This window comes from Salvelinus fontinalis, chromosome 39 (genome assembly GCF_029448725.1).
Source record: "Salvelinus fontinalis isolate EN_2023a chromosome 39, ASM2944872v1, whole genome shotgun sequence".
Taxonomy (NCBI): Eukaryota; Metazoa; Chordata; class Actinopteri; order Salmoniformes; family Salmonidae; genus Salvelinus; species Salvelinus fontinalis.
In genome coordinates this window covers 617,432-639,456 of record NC_074703.1, presented here as the reverse complement: position 1 = coordinate 639,456, position 22,025 = coordinate 617,432, and the positions used below count along the sequence as shown (strand labels likewise).

At 48.8% G+C, this 22,025-nt stretch overlaps 1 protein-coding gene across 1 annotated transcript in view; it reads right to left on the bottom strand.

The window, feature by feature from the left end:
• Positions 1-20,013, bottom strand: part of gnsa (glucosamine (N-acetyl)-6-sulfatase a) — an 82,949-nt gene extending 62,936 nt beyond the window's left edge. The window contains exons 1-3 of the mRNA XM_055905276.1: positions 19,615-20,013; positions 14,968-15,027; positions 6,259-6,465 (exon numbers count right to left, since the gene is read on the bottom strand). Of these exons, the coding sequence (XP_055761251.1) occupies positions 6,259-6,465; positions 14,968-15,027; positions 19,615-19,776 (429 nt within the window). The 5' untranslated portion in view covers positions 19,777-20,013. The remainder of the gene's footprint in view (positions 1-6,258; positions 6,466-14,967; positions 15,028-19,614) is intronic.
• Positions 20,014-22,025: the final 2,012 nt, after the last annotated feature.

The following is a 22,025-nucleotide window of genomic DNA, read 5'->3' as shown; positions in this document are numbered from 1 at the left end:
AGAGGTATATTTACCTGGTTGAGGTACTTCCCAGTGTAGAAGGTCTGGTAACCAGCGTAGGGTTAGTGGTAGAGTTAGGTGAGGTGTAGTTACCTGGTTGAGGTACTTCCCAGTGTAGAAGGTCTGGTAACCAGCGTAGGGTTAGTGGTAGAGTTAGGTGAGGTGTAGTTACCTGGTTGAGGTACTTCCCAGTGTAGAAGGTCTGGTAACCAGCGTAGGGTTAGTGGTAGAGTTAGGTGGTAGAGGTGTAGTTACCTGGTTGAGGTACTTCCCAGTGTAGAAGGTCTGGTAACCAGCGTAGGGTTAGTGGTAGAGTTAGGTGAGGTGTAGTTACCTGGTTGAGGTACTTCCCAGTGTAGAAGGTCTGGTAACCAGCGTAGGGTTAGTGGTAGAGTTAGGTGGTAGAGGTGTAGTTACCTGGTTGAGGTACTTCCCAGTGTAGAAGGTCTGGTAACCAGCGTAGGGTTAGTGGTAGAGTTAGGTGAGGTGTAGTTACCTGGTTGAGGTACTTCCCAGTGTAGAAGGTCTGGTAACCAGCGTAGGGTTAGTGGTAGAGTTAGGTGAGGTGTAGTTACCTGGTTGAGGTACTTCCCAGTGTAGAAGGTCTGGTAACCAGCGTAGGGTTAGTGGTAGAGTTAGGTGAGGTGTAGTTACCTGGTTGAGGTACTTCCCAGTGTAGAAGGTCTGGTAACCAGCGTAGGGTTAGTGGTAGAGTTAGGTGAGGTGTAGTTACCTGGTTGAGGTACTTCCCAGTGTAGAAGGTCTGGTAACCAGCGTAGGGTTAGTGGTAGAGTTAGGTGAGGTGTAGTTACCTGGTTGAGGTACTTCCCAGTGTAGAAGGTCTGGTAACCAGCGTAGGGTTAGTGGTAGAGTTAGGTGAGGTGTAGTTACCTGGTTGAGGTACTTCCCAGTGTAGAAGGTCTGGTAACCAGCGTAGGGTTAGTGGTAGAGTTAGGTGAGGTGTAGTTACCTGGTTGAGGTACTTCCCAGTGTAGAAGGTCTGGTAACCAGCGTAGGGTTAGTGGTAGAGTTAGGTGAGGTGTAGTTACCTGGTTGAGGTACTTCCCAGTGTAGAAGGTCTGGTAACCAGCGTAGGGTTAGTGGTAGAGTTAGGTGAGGTGTAGTTACCTGGTTGAGGTACTTCCCAGTGTAGAAGGTCTGGTAACCAGCGTAGGGTTAGTGGTAGAGTTAGGTGGTAGAGGTGTAGTTACCTGGTTGAGGTACTTCCCAGTGTAGAAGGTCTGGTAACCAGCGTAGGGTTAGTGGTAGAGTTAGGTGAGGTGTAGTTACCTGGTTGAGGTACTTCCCAGTGTAGAAGGTCTGGTAACCAGCGTAGGGTTAGTGGTAGAGTTAGGTGAGGTGTAGTTACCTGGTTGAGGTACTTCCCAGTGTAGAAGGTCTGGTAACCAGCGTAGGGTTAGTGGTAGAGTTAGGTGAGGTGTAGTTACCTGGTTGAGGTACTTCCCAGTGTAGAAGGTCTGGTAACCAGCGTAGGGTTAGTGGTAGAGTTAGGTGAGGTGTAGTTACCTGGTTGAGGTACTTCCCAGTGTAGAAGGTCTGGTAACCAGCGTAGGGTTAGTGGTAGAGTTAGGTGAGGTGTAGTTACCTGGTTGAGGTACTTCCCAGTGTAGAAGGTCTGGTAACCAGCGTAGGGTTAGTGGTAGAGTTAGGTGAGGTGTAGTTACCTGGTTGAGGTACTTCCCAGTGTAGAAGGTCTGGTAACCAGCGTAGGGTTAGTGGTAGAGTTAGGTGAGGTGTAGTTACCTGGTTGAGGTACTTCCCAGTGTAGAAGGTCTGGTAACCAGCGTAGGGTTAGTGGTAGAGTTAGGTGAGGTGTAGTTACCTGGTTGAGGTACTTCCCAGTGTAGAAGGTCTGGTAACCAGCGTAGGGTTAGTGGTAGAGTTAGGTGAGGTGTAGTTACCTGGTTGAGGTACTTCCCAGTGTAGAAGGTCTGGTAACCAGCGTAGGGTTAGTGGTAGAGTTAGGTGAGGTGTAGTTACCTGGTTGAGGTACTTCCCAGTGTAGAAGGTCTGGTAACCAGCGTAGGGTTAGTGGTAGAGTTAGGTGAGGTGTAGTTACCTGGTTGAGGTACTTCCCAGTGTAGAAGGTCTGGTAACCAGCGTAGGGTTAGTGGTAGAGTTAGGTGAGGTGTAGTTACCTGGTTGAGGTACTTCCCAGTGTAGAAGGTCTGGTAACCAGCGTAGGGTTAGTGGTAGAGTTAGGTGAGGTGTAGTTACCTGGTTGAGGTACTTCCCAGTGTAGAAGGTCTGGTAACCAGCGTAGGGTTAGTGGTAGAGTTAGGTGAGGTGTAGTTACCTGGTTGAGGTACTTCCCAGTGTAGAAGGTCTGGTAACCAGCGTAGGGTTAGTGGTAGAGTTAGGTGAGGTGTAGTTACCTGGTTGAGGTACTTCCCAGTGTAGAAGGTCTGGTAACCAGCGTAGGGTTAGTGGTAGAGTTAGGTGAGGTGTAGTTACCTGGTTGAGGTACTTCCCAGTGTAGAAGGTCTGGTAACCAGCGTAGGGTTAGTGGTAGAGTTAGGTGGTAGAGGTGTAGTTACCTGGTTGAGGTACTTCCCAGTGTAGAAGGTCTGGTAACCAGCGTAGGGTTAGTGGTAGAGTTAGGTGGAGAGGTGTAGTTACCTGGTTGAGGTACTTCCCAGTGTAGAAGGTCTGGTAACCAGCGTAGGGTTAGTGGTAGAGTTAGGTGGTAGAGGTGTAGTTACCTGGTTGAGGTACTTCCCAGTGTAGAAGGTCTGGTAACCAGCGTAGGGTTAGTGGTAGAGTTAGGTGGTAGAGGTGTAGTTACCTGGTTGAGGTACTTCCCAGTGTAGAAGGTCTGGTAACCAGCGTAGGGTTAGTGGTAGAGTTAGGTGGTAGAGGTGTAGTTACCTGGTTGAGGTACTTCCCAGTGTAGAAGGTCTGGTAACCAGCGTAGGGTTAGTGGTAGAGTTAGGGTGAGGTGTAGTTACCTGGTTGAGGTACTTCCCAGTGTAGAAGGTCTGGTAACCAGCGTAGGGTTAGTGGTAGAGTTAGGTGGTAGAGGTGTAGTTACCTGGTTGAGGTACTTCCCAGTGTAGAAGGTCTGGTAACCAGCGTAGGGTTAGTGGTAGAGTTAGGTGGTAGAGGTGTAGTTACCTGGTTGAGGTACTTCCCAGTGTAGAAGGTCTGGTAACCAGCGTAGGGTTAGTGGTAGAGTTAGGTGGTAGAGGTGTAGTTACCTGGTTGAGGTACTTCCCAGTGTAGAAGGTCTGGTAACCAGCGTAGGGTTAGTGGTAGAGTTAGGTGAGGTGTAGTTACCTGGTTGAGGTACTTCCCAGTGTAGAAGGTCTGGTAACCAGCGTAGGGTTAGTGGTAGAGTTAGGTGAGGTGTAGTTACCTGGTTGAGGTACTTCCCAGTGTAGAAGGTCTGGTAACCAGCGTAGGGTTAGTGGTAGAGTTAGGTGAGGTGTAGTTACCTGGTTGAGGTACTTCCCAGTGTAGAAGGTCTGGTAACCAGCGTAGGGTTAGTGGTAGAGTTAGGTGGTAGAGGTGTAGTTACCTGGTTGAGGTACTTCCCAGTGTAGAAGGTCTGGTAACCAGCGTAGGGTTAGTGGTAGAGTTAGGTGAGGTGTAGTTACCTGGTTGAGGTACTTCCCAGTGTAGAAGGTCTGGTAACCAGCGTAGGGTTAGTGGTAGAGTTAGGTGAGGTGTAGTTACCTGGTTGAGGTACTTCCCAGTGTAGAAGGTCTGGTAACCAGCGTAGGGTTAGTGGTAGAGTTAGGTGAGGTGTAGTTACCTGGTTGAGGTACTTCCCAGTGTAGAAGGTCTGGTAACCAGCGTAGGGTTAGTGGTAGAGTTAGGTGAGGTGTAGTTACCTGGTTGAGGTACTTCCCAGTGTAGAAGGTCTGGTAACCAGCGTAGGGTTAGTGGTAGAGTTAGGTGGTAGAGGTGTAGTTACCTGGTTGAGGTACTTCCCAGTGTAGAAGGTCTGGTAACCAGCGTAGGGTTAGTGGTAGAGTTAGGTGGTAGAGGTGTAGTTACCTGGTTGAGGTACTTCCCAGTGTAGAAGGTCTGGTAACCAGCGTAGGGTTAGTGGTAGAGTTAGGTGAGGTGTAGTTACCTGGTTGAGGTACTTCCCAGTGTAGAAGGTCTGGTAACCAGCGTAGGGTTAGTGGTAGAGTTAGGTGGGAGGTGTAGTTACCTGGTTGAGGTACTTCCCAGTGTAGAAGGTCTGGTAACCAGCGTAGGGTTAGTGGTAGAGTTAGGTGAGGTGTAGTTACCTGGTTGAGGTACTTCCCAGTGTAGAAGGTCTGGTAACCAGCGTAGGGTTAGTGGTAGAGTTAGGTGAGGTGTAGTTACCTGGTTGAGGTACTTCCCAGTGTAGAAGGTCTGGTAACCAGCGTAGGGTTAGTGGTAGAGTTAGGTGAGGTGTAGTTACCTGGTTGAGGTACTTCCCAGTGTAGAAGGTCTGGTAACCAGCGTAGGGTTAGTGGTAGAGTTAGGTGGTAGAGGTGTAGTTACCTGGTTGAGGTACTTCCCAGTGTAGAAGGTCTGGTAACCAGCGTAGGGTTAGTGGTAGAGTTAGGTGAGGTGTAGTTACCTGGTTGAGGTACTTCCCAGTGTAGAAGGTCTGGTAACCAGCGTAGGGTTAGTGGTAGAGTTAGGTGAGGTGTAGTTACCTGGTTGAGGTACTTCCCAGTGTAGAAGGTCTGGTAACCAGCGTAGGGTTAGTGGTAGAGTTAGGTGAGGTGTAGTTACCTGGTTGAGGTACTTCCCAGTGTAGAAGGTCTGGTAACCAGCGTAGGGTTAGTGGTAGAGTTAGGTGAGGTGTAGTTACCTGGTTGAGGTACTTCCCAGTGTAGAAGGTCTGGTAACCAGCGTAGGGTTAGTGGTAGAGTTAGGTGAGGTGTAGTTACCTGGTTGAGGTACTTCCCAGTGTAGAAGGTCTGGTAACCAGCGTAGGGTTAGTGGTAGAGTTAGGTGAGGTGTAGTTACCTGGTTGAGGTACTTCCCAGTGTAGAAGGTCTGGTAACCAGCGTAGGGTTAGTGGTAGAGTTAGGTGAGGTGTAGTTACCTGGTTGAGGTACTTCCCAGTGTAGAAGGTCTGGTAACCAGCGTAGGGTTAGTGGTAGAGTTAGGTGAGGTGTAGTTACCTGGTTGAGGTACTTCCCAGTGTAGAAGGTCTGGTAACCAGCGTAGGGTTAGTGGTAGAGTTAGGTGAGGTGTAGTTACCTGGTTGAGGTACTTCCCAGTGTAGAAGGTCTGGTAACCAGCGTAGGGTTAGTGGTAGAGTTAGGTGAGGTGTAGTTACCTGGTTGAGGTACTTCCCAGTGTAGAAGGTCTGGTAACCAGCGTAGGGTTAGTGGTAGAGTTAGGTGGTAGAGGTGTAGTTACCTGGTTGAGGTACTTCCCAGTGTAGAAGGTCTGGTAACCAGCGTAGGGTTAGTGGTAGAGTTAGGTGGTAGAGGTGTAGTTACCTGGTTGAGGTACTTCCCAGTGTAGAAGGTCTGGTAACCAGCGTAGGGTTAGTGGTAGAGTTAGGTGGTAGAGGTGTAGTTACCTGGTTGAGGTACTTCCCAGTGTAGAAGGTCTGGTAACCAGCGTAGGGTTAGTGGTAGAGTTAGGTGAGGTGTAGTTACCTGGTTGAGGTACTTCCCAGTGTAGAAGGTCTGGTAACCAGCGTAGGGTTAGTGGTAGAGTTAGGTGAGGTGTAGTTACCTGGTTGAGGTACTTCCCAGTGTAGAAGGTCTGGTAACCAGCGTAGGGTTAGTGGTAGAGTTAGGTGGTAGAGGTGTAGTTACCTGGTTGAGGTACTTCCCAGTGTAGAAGGTCTGGTAGCCAGCGTAGGGTTAGTGGTAGAGTTAGGTGAGGTGTAGTTACCTGGTTGAGGTACTTCCCAGTGTAGAAGGTCTGGTAACCAGCGTAGGGTTAGTGGTAGAGTTAGGTGAGGTGTAGTTACCTGGTTGAGGTACTTCCCAGTGTAGAAGGTCTGGTAACCAGCGTAGGGTTAGTGGTAGAGTTAGGTGAGGTGTAGTTACCTGGTTGAGGTACTTCCCAGTGTAGAAGGTCTGGTAACCAGCGTAGGGTTAGTGGTAGAGTTAGGTGAGGTGTAGTTACCTGGTTGAGGTACTTCCCAGCGAAGAAGGTCTGGTAGCCAGCGTAGGGTTAGTGGTAGAGTTAGGTGAGGTGTAGTTACCTGGTTGAGGTACTTCCCAGTGTAGAAGGTCTGGTAACCAGCGTAGGGTTAGTGGTAGAGTTAGGTGGTAGAGGTGTAGTTACCTGGTTGAGGTACTTCCCAGCGAAGAAGGTCTGGTAGCCAGCGTAGGCCTGCAGTAGAGCAGGGAAGGTCTTGGGCTCCTGGGTCTTCTGCCAGGCCGTGCTGCTGCAGTTCCCCTCCAGAGTGTTGTTGATCACATGGTGGTTATGAGGATACTTCCCTGTTAGGATGCTGGCTCTGCTGGGACAGCACAGTGGGCTGGCTACAAACTGGGGGCAACACAACAACATACCCCCATCAGGTAAGATAACCCTAGCACCAAGTCTAACTGTTAGGATGCTGGCTCTGCTGGGACAGCACAGTGGGCTGGCTACAAACTGGGGGCAACACAACAACATACCCCCATCAGGTAAGATAACCCTAGCACCAAGTCTAACTGTTAGGATGCTGGCTCTGCTGGGACAGCACAGTGGGCTGGCTACAAACTGGGGTCAACACAACAACATAGTCCCATCAGGTAAGATAACCCTAGCACCAAGTCTAACTGTTAGGATGCTGGCTCTGCTGGGACAGCACAGTGGGCTGGCTACAAACTGGGGTCAACACAACAACATAGTCCCATCAGGTAAGATAACCCTAGCACCAAGTCTAACTGTTAGGATGCTGGCTCTGCTGGGACAGCACAGTGGGCTGGCTACAAACTGGGGTCAACACAACAACATAGTCCCATCAGGTAAGATAACCCTAGCACCAAGTCTGTTAGGATGCTGGCTCTGCTGGGACAGCACAGTGGGCTGGCTACAAACTGGGGTCAACACAACAACATAGTCCCATCAGGTAAGATAACCCTAGCACCAAGTCTAACTGTTAGGATGCTGGCTCTGCTGGGACAGCACAGTGGGCTGGCTACAAACTGGGGTCAACACAACACCATACCCCCATCAGGTAAGATAACCCTAGCACCAAGTCTAACTGTTAGGATGCTGGCTCTGCTGGGACAGCACAGTGGGCTGGCTACAAACTGGGGTCAACACAACACCATACCCCCATCAGGTAAGATAACCCTAGCACCAAGTCTAACTGTTAGGATGCTGCTGAAACCCTCATACACCCATTCATCTCCCGTCCTGCTACTGAAACCCTCATACACCCATTCATCTCCTGTCCTGCTGCTGAAACCCTCATACACCCATTCATCTCCTGTCCTGCAGCTGAAACCCTCATACACCCATTCATCTCCCGTCCTGATGCTGAAACCCTCATACACCCATTCATCTCCCGTCCTGCTGAAACCCTCATACACCCATTCATTTCCCGTCCTGCTGTTGAAACCCTCATACACCCATTCATCTCCCGTCCTGCTGAAACCCTCATACACCCATTCATCTCCCGTCCTGCTGCTGAAACCCTCATACACCCATTCATCTCCCGTCCTGCTGCTGAAACCCTCATACACCCATTCATCTCCCGTCCTGCTGCTGAAACCCTCATACACCCATTCATCTCCCGTCCTGCTGCTGAAACCCTCATACACCCATTCATCTCCCGTCCTGCTGCTGAAACCCTCATACACCCATTCATCTCCCGTCCTGCTGCTGAAACCCTCATACACCCATTCATCTCCCGTCCTGCTGAAACCCTCATACACCCATTCATCTCCCGTCCTGCTGAAACCCTCATACACCCATTCATCTCCCGTCCTGCTGCTGAAACCCTCATACACCCATTCATCTCCCGTCCTGCTGCTGAAACCCTCATACACCCATTCATCTCCCGTCCTGCTGCTGAAACCCTCATACACCCATTCATCTCCCGTCCTTCTGAAACCCTCATACACCCATTCATCTCCCGTCCTGCTGAAACCCTCATACACCCATTCATCTCCCGTCCTGCTGCTGAAACCCTCATACACCCATTCATCTCCCGTCCTGCTACTGAAACCCTCATACACCCATTCATCTCCCGTCCTGCTGCTGAAACCCTCATACACCCATTCATCTCCCGTCCTGCTGCTGAAACCCTCATACACCCATTCATCTCCCGTCCTGCTGAAACCCTCATACACCCATTCATCTCCCGTCCTGCTGCTGAAACCCTCATACACCCATTCATCTCCCGTCCTGCTGAAACCCTCATACACCCATTCATCTCCCGTCCTGCTGCTGAGACCCTCATACACCCATTCATCTCCCGTCCTGCTGAAACCCTCATACACCCATTCATCTCCTGTCCTGCTGAAACCCTCATACACCCATTCATCTCCCGTCCTGCTGCTGAAACCCTCATACACCCATTCATCTCCCGTCCTGCTGCTGAAACCCTCATACACCCATTCATCTCCCGTCCTGCTGCTGAAACCCTCATACACCCATTCATCTCCCGTCCTGCTGCTGAAACCCTCATACACCCATTCATCTCCCGTCCTGCTGAAACCCTCATACACCCATTCATCTCCCGTCCTGCTGAAACCCTCATACACCCATTCATCTCCCGTCCTGCTGCTGAAACCCTCATACACCCATTCATCTCCCGTCCTGCTGCTGAAACCCTCATACACCCATTCATCTCCCGTCCTGCTGCTGAAACCCTCATACACCCATTCATCTCCCGTCCTTCTGAAACCCTCATACACCCATTCATCTCCCGTCCTGCTGAAACCCTCATACACCCATTCATCTCCCGTCCTGCTGCTGAAACCCTCATACACCCATTCATCTCCCGTCCTGCTGAAACCCTCATACACCCATTCATCTCCGGTCCTGCTGAAACCCTCATACACCCATTCATCTCCTGTCCTGCTGCTGAAACCCTCATACACCCATTCATCTCCCGTCCTGCTGAAACCCTCATACACCCATTCCTCTCCCGTCCTGCTGCTGAAACCCTCATACACCCATTCATCTCCCGTCCTGCTGAAACCCTCATACACCCATTCATCTCCCGTCCTGCTGAAACCCTCATACACCCATTCATCTCCGGTCCTGCTGCTGAAACCCTCATACACCCATTCATCTCCCGTCCTGCTGCTGAAACCCTCATACACCCATTCATCTCCCGTCCTGCTGAAACCCTCATACACCCATTCATCTCCCGTCCTGCTGAAACCCTCATACACCCATTCATCTCCCGTCCTGCTGAAACCCTCATACACCCATTCATCTCCTGTCCTGCTGCTGAAACCCTCATACACCCATTCATCTCCCGTCCTGCTGCTGAAACCCTCATACACCCATTCATCTCCCATCCTGCTGCTGAAACCCTCATACACCCATTCATCTCCCGTCCTGCTGAAACCCTCATACACCCATTCATCTCCCGTCCTGCTGAAACCCTCATACACCCATTCATCTCCCGTCCTGCTGAAACCCTCATACACCCATTCATCTCCCATCCTGCTGAAACCCTCATACACCCATTCATCTCCCGTCCTGCTGCTGAAACCCTCATACACCCATTCATCTCCCGTCCTGCTGAAACCCTCATACACCCATTCATCTCCTGTCCTGCTGAAACCCTCATACACCCATTCATCTCCCGTCCTGCTGAAACCCTCATACACCCATTCATCTCCCGTCCTGCTGAAACCCTCATACACCCATTCATCTCCCGTCCTGCTGCTGAAACCCTCATACACCCATTCATCTCCCGTCCTGCTGCTGAAACCCTCATACACCCATTCATCTCCCGTCCTGCTGCTGAAACCCTCATACACCCATTCATCTCCCGTCCTGCTGAAACCCTCATACACCCATTCATCTCCCGTCCTGCTGAAACCCTCATACACCCATTCATCTCCCGTCCTGCTGAAACCCTCATACACCCATTCATCTCCCGTCCTGCTGAAACCCTCATACACCCATTCATCTCCCGTCCTGCTGCTGAAACCCTCATACACCCATTCATCTCCCGTCCTGCTGAAACCCTCATACACCCATTCATCTCCTGTCCTGCTGAAACCCTCATACACCCATTCATCTCCCGTCCTGCTGCTGAGACCCTCATACACCCATTCATCTCCCGTCCTGCTGAAACCCTCATACACCCATTCATCTCCTGTCCTGCTGAAACCCTCATACACCCATTCATCTCCCGTCCTGCTGCTGAAACCCTCATACACCCATTCATCTCCCGTCCTGCTGCTGAAACCCTCATACACCCATTCATCTCCCGTCCTGCTGCTGAAACCCTCATACACCCATTCATCTCCCGTCCTGCTGCTGAAACCCTCATACACCCATTCATCTCCCGTCCTGCTGAAACCCTCATACACCCATTCATCTCCCGTCCTGCTGAAACCCTCATACACCCATTCATCTCCCGTCCTGCTGCTGAAACCCTCATACACCCATTCATCTCCCGTCCTGCTGCTGAAACCCTCATACACCCATTCATCTCCCGTCCTGCTGCTGAAACCCTCATACACCCATTCATCTCCCGTCCTGCTGAAACCCTCATACACCCATTCATCTCCCGTCCTGCTGAAACCCTCATACACCCATTCATCTCCCGTCCTGCTGCTGAAACCCTCATACACCCATTCATCTCCCGTCCTGCTGAAACCCTCATACACCCATTCATCTCCGGTCCTGCTGAAACCCTCATACACCCATTCATCTCCTGTCCTGCTGCTGAAACCCTCATACACCCATTCATCTCCCGTCCTGCTGAAACCCTCATACACCCATTCCTCTCCCGTCCTGCTGCTGAAACCCTCATACAACCATTCATCTCCCGTCCTGCTGAAACCCTCATACACCCATTCATCTCCTGTCCTGCTGAAACCCTCATACACCCATTCATCTCCTGTCCTGCTGAAACCCTCATACACCCATTCATCTCCCGTCCTGCTGCTGAAACCCTCATACACCCATTCATCTCCCGTCCTGCTGAAACCCTCATACACCCATTCATCTCCGGTCCTGCTGCTGAAACCCTCATACACCCATTCATCTCCCGTCCTGCTGAAACCCTCATACACCCATTCATCTCCCGTCCTGCTGAAACCCTCATACACCCATTCATCTCCCGTCCTGCTGAAACCCTCATACACCCATTCATCTCCTGTCCTGCTGCTGAAACCCTCATACACCCATTCATCTCCCGTCCTGCTGCTGAAACCCTCATACACCCATTCATCTCCCATCCTGCTGCTGAAACCCTCATACACCCATTCATCTCCCGTCCTGCTGAAACCCTCATACACCCATTCATCTCCCGTCCTGCTGAAACCCTCATACACCCATTCATCTCCCGTCCTGCTGAAACCCTCATACACCCATTCATCTCCCATCCTGCTGAAACCCTCATACACCCATTCATCTCCCGTCCTGCTGCTGAAACCCTCATACACCCATTCATCTCCCGTCCTGCTGAAACCCTCATACACCCATTCATCTCCTGTCCTGCTGAAACCCTCATACACCCATTCATCTCCCGTCCTGCTGAAACCCTCATACACCCATTCATCTCCCGTCCTGCTGCTGAAACCCTCATACACCCATTCATCTCCCGTCCTGCTGCTGAAACCCTCATACACCCATTCATCTCCCGTCCTGCTGCTGAAACCCTCATACACCCATTCATCTCCCGTCCTGCTGCTGAAACCCTCATACACCCATTCATCTCCCGTCCTGCTGCTGAAACCCTCATACACCCATTCATCTCCCGTCCTGCTGCTGAAACCCTCATACACCCATTCATCTCCCGTCCTGCTGAAACCCTCATACACCCATTCATCTCCCGTCCTGCTGAAACCCTCATACACCCATTCATCTCCCGTCCTGCTGCTGAAACCCTCATACACCCATTCATCTCCCGTCCTGCTGCTGAAACCCTCATACACCCATTCATCTCCCGTCCTGCTGCTGAAACCCTCATACACCCATTCATCTCCCGTCCTGCTGAAACCCTCATACACCCATTCATCTCCCGTCCTGCTGAAACCCTCATACACCCATTCATCTCCCGTCCTGCTGCTGAAACCCTCATACACCCATTCATCTCCCGTCCTGCTGAAACCCTCATACACCCATTCATCTCCGGTCCTGCTGAAACCCTCATACACCCATTCATCTCCTGTCCTGCTGCTGAAACCCTCATACACCCATTCATCTCCCGTCCTGCTGAAACCCTCATACACCCATTCCTCTCCCGTCCTGCTGCTGAAACCCTCATACAACCATTCATCTCCCGTCCTGCTGAAACCCTCATACACCCATTCATCTCCCGTCCTGCTGAAACCCTCATACACCCATTCATCTCCCGTCCTGCTGAAACCCTCATACACCCATTCATCTCCCATCCTGCTGAAACCCTCATACACCCATTCATCTCCCGTCCTGCTGAAACCCTCATACACCCATTCATCTCCTGTCCTGCTGAAACCCTCATACACCCATTCATCTCCTGTCCTGCTGAAACCCTCATACACCCATTCATCTCCCGTCCTGCTGAAACCCTCATACACCCATTCATCTCCCGTCCTGCTGAAACCCTCATACACCCATTCATCTCCCGTCCTGCTGAAACCCTCATACACCCATTCATCTCCCGTCCTGCTGCTGAAACCCTCATGCACCCATTCATCTCCCGTCCTGCTGCTGAAACCCTCATACACCCATTCATCTCCTGTCCTGCTGCTGAAACCCTCATACACCCCCTAACCCCTAACTCTGTACAGGATACTCACAGTGTTGGAGACCAACCCTAACCCCTAACTCTGTACAGGATACTCACAGTGTTGGAGACCAACCCTAACCCCTAACTCTGAACAGGATACTCACAGCGTTGGAGACCAACCCTAACCCCTAACTCTGAACAGGATACTCACAGCGTTGGAGACCAACCCTAACCCCTAACTCTGAACAGGATACTCACAGCGTTGGAGACCAACCCTAACCCCTAACTCTGAACAGGATACTCACAGCGTTGGAGACCAACCCTAACCCCTAACTCTGAACAGGATACTCACAGCGTTGGAGACCAACCCTAACCCCTAACTCTGAACAGGATACTCACAGTGTTGGAGACCAACCCTAACCCCTAACTCTGAACAGGATACTCACAGCGTTGGAGACCAACCCTAACCCCTAACTCTGAACAGGATACTCACAGTGTTAGAGACCAACCCTAACTCTGAACAGGATACTCACAGCGTTGGAGACCAACCCTAACCCCTAACTCTGAACAGGATACTCACAGCGTTGGAGACCAACCCTAACCCCTAACTCTGAACAGGATACTCACAGCGTTGGAGACCAACCCTAACCCCTAACTCTGTACAGGATACTCACAGCGTTGGAGACCAACCCTAACTCTGAACAGGATACTCACAGTGTTAGAGACCAACCCTAACTCTGTACAGGATACTCACAGCGTTGGAGACCAACCCTAACTCTGAACAGGATACTAACAGCGTTGGAGACCAACCCTAACTCTGTACAGGATACTCACAGCGTTGGAGACCAACCCTAACTCTGAACAGGATACTCACAGTGTTGGAGACCAACCCTAACTCTGTACAGGATACTCACAGCGTTGGAGACCAACCCTAACTCTGAACAGGATACTCACAGCGTTGGAGACCAACCCTAACCCCTAACTCTGTACAGGATACTCACAGTGTTGGAGACCAACCCTAACCCCTAACTCTGAACAGGATACTCACAGCGTTGGAGACCAACCCTAACCCCTAACTCTGAACAGGATACTCACAGCGTTGGAGACCAACCCTAACCCCTAACTCTGAACAGGATACTCACAGCGTTGGAGACCAACCCTAACCCCTAACTCTGAACAGGATACTCACAGTGTTAGAGACCAACCCTAACCCCTAACTCTGAACAGGATACTCACAGTGTTAGAGACCAACCCTAACCCCTAACTCTGAACAGGATACTCACAGCGTTGGAGACCAACCCTAACCCCTAACTCTGAACAGGATACTCACAGCGTTGGAGACCAACCCTAACCCCTAACTCTGAACAGGATACTCACAGTGTTGGAGACCAACCCTAACCCCTAACTCTGAACAGGATACTCACAGCGTTGGAGACCAACCCTAACCCCTAACTCTGAACAGGATACTCACAGTGTTAGAGACCAACCCTAACTCTGAACAGGATACTCACAGCGTTGGAGACCAACCCTAACCCCTAACTCTGAACAGGATACTCACAGCGTTGGAGACCAACCCTAACCCCTAACTCTGAACAGGATACTCACAGCGTTGGAGACCAACCCTAACCCCTAACTCTGTACAGGATACTCACAGCGTTGGAGACCAACCCTAACTCTGAACAGGATACTCACAGTGTTAGAGACCAACCCTAACTCTGTACAGGATACTCACAGCGTTGGAGACCAACCCTAACTCTGAACAGGATACTAACAGCGTTGGAGACCAACCCTAACTCTGAACAGGATACTCACAGTGTTGGAGACCAACCCTAACCCCTAACTCTGAACAGGATACTCACAGCGTTGGAGACCAACCCTAACTCTGAACAGGATACTCACAGCGTTGGAGACCAACCCTAACTCTGAACAGGATACTCACAGCGTTGGAGACCAACCCTAACTCTGTACAGGATACTCACAGCGTTGGAGACCAACCCTAACCCCTAACTCTGAACAGGATTCTAACAGCGTTGGAGACCAACCCTAACCCCTAACTCTGAACAGGATACTCACAGTGTTGGAGACCAACCCTAACTCTGAACAGGATACTCACAGCGTTGGAGACCAACCCTAACTCTAAACAGGATACTCACAGCGTTGGTAAAGGTGATCCCTGCTTCACCAATCAGCTTCTTGGTCTTGTTCAGTGGGGTCTGAAGAAACACAACACAGGCGTTAGAATAATGTCCCATTCTGAAACCTCACAGACACACCTGTTCAGGTAACTTATTTCACACTGATCTGTCATCCTCATCTGGCGGTTCTTTAGAATAATGTCCCATTCTGAAACCTCACAGACACACCTGTTCAGGTCACTTATTTCACACTGATCTGTCATCCTCATCTGGCGGTTCTTTAGAATAATGTCCCATTCTGAAACCTCACAGACACACCTGTTCAGGTCACTTATTTCACACTGATCTGTCATCCTCATCTGGCGGTTCTTTAGAATAATGTCCCATTCTGAAACCTCACAGACACACCTGTTCAGGTAACTTATTTCACACTGATCTGTCATCCTCACCTGGCGGTTCTTTAGAATAATGTCCCATTCTGAAACCTCACAGACACACCTGTTCAGGTAACTTATTTCACACTGATCTGTCATCCTCACCTGGCGGTTCTTTAGAATAATGTCCCATTCTGAAACCTCACAGACACACCTGTTCAGGTAACTTATTTCACACTGATCTGTCATCCTCACCTGGCGGTTCTTTAGAATAATGTCCCATTCTGAAACCTCACAGACACACCTGTTCAGGTAACTTATTTCACACTGATCTGTCATCCTCACCTGGCGGTTCTTTAGAATAATGTCCCATTCTGAAACCTCACAGACACACCTGTTCAGGTCACTTATTTCACACTGATCTGTCATCCTCACCTGGCGGTTCTTTAGAATAATGTCCCATTCTGAAACCTCACAGACACACCTGTTCAGGTAACTTATTTCACACTGATCTGTCATCCTCACCTGGCGGTTCTTTAGAATAATGTCCCATTCTGAAACCTCACAGACACACCTGTTCAGGTAACTTATTTCACACTGATCTGTCATCCTCACCTGGCGGTTCTTTAGAATAATGTCCCATTCTGAAACCTCACAGACACACCTGTTCAGGTAACTTATTTCACACTGATCTGTCATCCTCACCTGGCGGTTCTTTAGAATAATGTCCCATTCTGACACCTCACAGACACACCTGTTCAGGTAACTTATTTCACACTGATCTGTCATCCTCACCTGGCGGTTCTTTAGAATAATGTCCCATTCTGAAACCTCACAGACACACCTGTTCAGGTCACTTATTTCACACTGATCTGTCATCCTCATCTGGCGGTTCTTTAGAATAATGTCCCATTCTGAAACCTCACAGACACACCTGTTCAGGTAACTTATTTCACACTGATCTGTCATCCTCACCTGGCGGTTCTTTAGAATAATGTCCCATTCTGAAACCTCACAGACACACCTGTTCAGGTCACTTATTTCACACTGATCTGTCATCCTCATCTGGCGGTTCTTTAGAATAATGTCCCATTCTGAAACCTCACAGACACACCTGTTCAGGTAACTTATTTCACACTGATCTGTCATCCTCACCTGGCGGTTCTTTAGAATAATGTCCCATTCTGAAACCTCACAGACACACCTGTTCAGGTAACTTATTTCACACTGATCTGTCATCCTCACCTGGCGGTTCTTTAGAATAATGTCCCATTCTGAAACCTCACAGACACACCTGTTCAGGTAACTTATTTCAGCACCATAAGAGTCTCCAGACTTGTAGTATACCTACTCAGCATACTGAACTAGTTCAGACTGGCTGCCAGAGACCTGGACTACATCATCAAACAGGACCATAAGAGTCTCCAGACTTGTAGTATACCTACTCAGCATACTGAACTAGTTCAGACTGGCTGCCAGAGACCTGGACTACATCATCAAACAGGACCATAAGAGTCTCCAGACTTGTAGTATACCTACTCAGCATACTGAACTAGTTCAGACTGGCTGCCAGAGACCTGGACTACATCATCAAACAGGACCATAAGAGTCTCCAGACTTGTAGTATACCTACTCAGCATACTGAACTAGTTCAGACTGGCTGCCAGAGACCTGGACTACATCATCAAACATAACTTAACATAAGAGTCTCCTGACTTGTAGTATACCTACTCAGCATACTGAACTAGTTCAGACTGGCTGCCAGAGACCTGGACTACATCATCAAAAAGGACCATAAGAGTCTCCAGACTTGTAGTATACCTACTCAGCATACTGAACTAGTTCAGACTGGCTGCCAGAGACCTGGACTACATCATCAAACAGTACCATAAGAGTCTCCAGACTTGTAGTATACCTACTCAGCATACTGAACTAGTTCAGACTGGCTGCCAGAGACCTGGACTACATCATCAAACAGTACCATAAGAGTCTCCAGACTTGTAGTATACCTACTCAGCATACTGAACTAGTTCAGACTGGCTGCCAGAGACCTGGACTACATCATCAAACAGGACCATAAGAGTCTCCAGACTTGTAGTATACCTACTCAGCATACTGAACTAGTTCAGACTGGCTGCCAGAGACCTGGACTACATCATCAAACAGTACCATAAAAGTCTCCAGACTTGTAGTATACCTACTCAGCATACTGAACTAGTTCAGACTGGCTGCCAGAGACCTGGACTACATCATCAAACAGTACCATAAGAGTCTCCAGACTTGTAGTATACCTACTCAGCATACTGAACTAGTTCAGACTGGCTGCCAAAGACCTGGACTGTGAGAGCAGGGCCCTGCTAAACAATAGGGTGAGAATAGAACTAACTGAAAACATGTCTGACTTGGGATTTAGGCGAGTTTAGAGAGGAGGAACTAATCACAGGTTTATGGAGGGTCTGGTCCATCAGCTTTAGCTATTGCTGTAGTCGTATGTATCAAGAGTCTCAGAGTAGGATTGCTGATCAGGTCTCCCCCTGTCCGTGTAATCTAACCATTATGGAAGAACATCTAGACTGATCCTAGATCAGGTCCCCCCCCTGTCCATGTAATATTATTCATTATGGAAGAACATCTAGACTGATCCTAGATCAGATCCCCCCCTGTCCATGTAATCTGATCCATTATGGAATAACATCTAGACTGATCCTAGATCAGGTCCCCCCCTGTCCATGTAATCTAACCATTATGGAATAACATCTAGACTGATCCTAGATCAGGTCCCCCCCCTGTCCATGTAATCTAACCATTATGGAATAACATCTAGACTGATCCTAGATCAGGTCCCCCCCTGTCCATGTAATCTAACCATTATGGAATAACATCTAGACTGATCCTAGATCAGGTCCCCCCCTGTCCATGTAATCTAACCATTATGGAATAACATCTAGACTGATCCTAGATCAGGTCCCCCCCTGTCCATGTAATCTAACCATTATGGAAGAACATCTAGACTGATCCTAGATCAGGTCCCCCCCCTGTCCATGTAATCTGATCCATTATGTTAGAACATCTAGACTGATCGTAGATCAGGTCCCCCCCCTGTCCATGTAATCTGATCCATTATGTTAGAACATCTAGACTGATCCTAGATCAGGTCCCCCCCTGTCCATGTAATCTAACCATTATGGAAGAACATCTAGACTGATCCTAGATCAGGTCCCCCCCTGTCCATGTAATCTAACCATTATGGAATAACATCTAGACTGATCCTAGATCAGGTCCCCCCCTGTCCATGTAATCTAACCATTATGGAAGAACATCTAGACTGATCCTAGATCAGGTCCCCCCCCTGTCCATGTAATCTGATCCATTATGTTAGAACATCTAGACTGATCCTAGATCAGGTCCCCCCCCTGTCCATGTAATCTGATCCATTATGTTAGAACATCTAGACTGATCCTAGATCAGCAGGACTCCTGACATTTGACACATCCAGTCATATGATTGTTCTGTAGACTGGTGAGATCAGGGACGTGATTGGGCTAGGCAGACCTGAGGGGTAGATAACCTAGCAGGTCATGATCAACTTTGGCAAAACAACAACACACCCTCAACATAGCTGGGCGACATGTGATGGCGCAACTAACTAACTAACTCTGCAGGCTAACCGATGGCGCAACTAACTAACTAACTCTGCAGGCTAACCGATGGCGCAACTAACTAACTAACTCTGCAGGCTAACCGATGGCGCAACTATCTAACTAACTCTGCAGGCTAACCGATGGCGCAACTAACTAACTAACTCTGCAGGCTAACCGATGGCGCAACTAACTAACTAACTCTGCAGGCTAACCGATGGCGCAACTAACTAACTAACTCTGCAGGCTAACCGATGGCGCAACTATCTAACTAACTCTGCAGGCTAACCGATGGCGCAACTAACTAACTAACTCTGCAGGCTAACCGATGGCGCAACTAACTAACTAACTCTGCAGGCTAACCGATGGCGCAACTAACTAACTAACTCTGCAGGCTAACCGATGGCGCAACTATCTAACTAACTCTGCAGGCTAACCGATGGCGCAACTAACTAACTAACTCTGCAGGCTAACCGATGGCGCAACTAACTAACTCTGCAGGCTAACCGATGGCGCAACTATCTAACTAACTCTGCAGGCTAACCGTTAGCTAAACGTAAACACTGCGCGCATCAGACCACAGCAGTCTAACCTAACGTTAGTTATACGAACATACCACCAATAGATTAAACTAATGTTGTAAAGTAATTTACCATGCCCCCAATAACGATGTCCAGGTCATCGGTGAGGATCAACACAACGTTGGGTCTGTGATACCGCTTGGCAACAACACAGTAGCGGTTATTCCGTAGCAAAGTGACGCAGATTAAGAGAACATTCAATAACGTTGGCAGATTTAACCGAATCGAGGCCATTTTCACAGTGAAATTAAAGACTGTGTCTTCTCGCTGCGATTTCTAAATTGATAAAAGCGTGAAACGTAGTTAGGAAAATGTTCCCGTGAGGCGGTTAGAATGACTCCGTTGTAAAGTAAGCACGAATAAGTAAGCACCTTCGGGTCACGGATTTGTATACACCTTCAGAATAAGAGTCAAATCAAGCTTTATTTATACAGCACATTTCAGACAGAATGCAACGCAGTGGAGTACCATAGTATGAGTCATATTACCCATAAAACCTAGTGGTCAAACAAGGAAATGGTTCCAGTCATTTATTTTTCCCATAACAGAGTTAAGAAACACTTAAAACAATGTCTGTTTTGATAACCGTGTAAATCTCTCTAGGACAAGGTGACTTGCGGAAGCTGCTAGGTTAAATTCAGAAGACACTTTTCGGTGCATTCAGTTGTTTAACTGGCTAGGTATCCTCTCTCCCTCTTCTCCTTCTAATTAGCTAGATCATCATATTGATGGTTAGAAAAGCCTTTAAACACATTTAAATCAACATTTCCAACAGCATGGCTTGCTAAAAACTTCTGGGGTTTCAAACAACAATGAACTCTGTAGAATGTTATATTATATTATATTATATTATATTATATTATAGCCCAGGCTTCAATCATATCTGTCTCAATTAGGGTTGAATATTTTCCCCGTATTTTACAAATGTTCCATCCTGAGAATAAATCATTTTTCTCACTAGTTAACCCGGTCTTTCCTGCCAAAACCGGAACAGTCAGACATCATTACAGATAGCCAGGGGAACACTCCAACACTCAGACATCATTACAGATAGCCAGGGGAACACTTCAACACTCAGACATCATTACAGATAGCCAGGGGAACACTTCAACACTCAGACATCATTACAGATAGCCAGGGGAACACTCCAACACTCAGACATCATTACAGATAGCCAGGGGAACACTTCAACACTCAGACATCATTACAGATAGCCAGGGGCACACTACAACACTCAGACATCATTACAGATAGCCAGGGGAACACTCCAACACTCAGATATCATTACAGATAGCCAGGGGAACACTCCAACACTCAGACATCATTACAGATAGCCAGGGGAACACTCCAACACTCAGACATCATTACAGATAGCCAGGGGAACACTCCAACACTCAGACATCATTACAGATAGCCAGGGGCACACTACAACACTCAGACGTCATTACAGATAGCCAGGGGAACACTCCAACACTCAGACATCATTACAGATAGCCAGGGGAACACTCCAACACTCAGACATCATTACAGATAGATAGACTGGGACACACTCCAACACTCAGACATCATTACAGATAGCCAGGGGAACACTCCAACACTCAGACATCATTACAGATAGCCAGGGGAACACTCCAACACTCAGATATCATTACAGATAGCCATGAGCACTCCAACACTCAGACATCATTACAGATAGCCAGGGGAACACTTCAACACTCAGACATCATTGCAGATAACCAGGGCCACACTCCAACACTCAGACATCATTACAGATAGCCAGGGGAACACTCCAACACTCAGATATCATTACAGATAGCCATGAGCACTCCAACACTCAGACATCATTACAGATAGCCAGGGGAACACTCCAACACTCAGACATCATTACAGATAACCAGGGGCACACTCCAACACTCAGACATCATTACAGATAGCCAGGGGTACACTCCAACACTCAGACATCATTACAGATAGCCAGGGGAACACTCCAACACTCAGACATCATTACAGATAGCCAGGGGACACACTCCAACACTCAGATATCATTACAGATAGCCATGAGCACTCCAACACTCAGACATCATTACAGATAGCCAGGGGCACACTCCAACACTCAGACATCCTTACAGATAGCCAGGGGAACACTCCAACACTCAGACATCATTACAGATAGCCATGAGCACTCCAACACTCAGACATCATTAGAGATAGCCAGGGGCACACTACAACACTCAGACATCATTACAGATAGCCAGGGGAACACTCCAACACTCAGACATCATTACAGATAGCCAGGGGCACACTCCAACACTCAGACATCATTACAGATAGCCAGGGGAACACTCCAACACTCAGACATCATTACAGATAGCCAGGGGAACACTCCAACACTCACACATCATTACAGATAGCCAGGGGAACACTACAACACGCAGACATCATTACAGATAGCCAGGGGCACACTACAACACTTAGACATCATT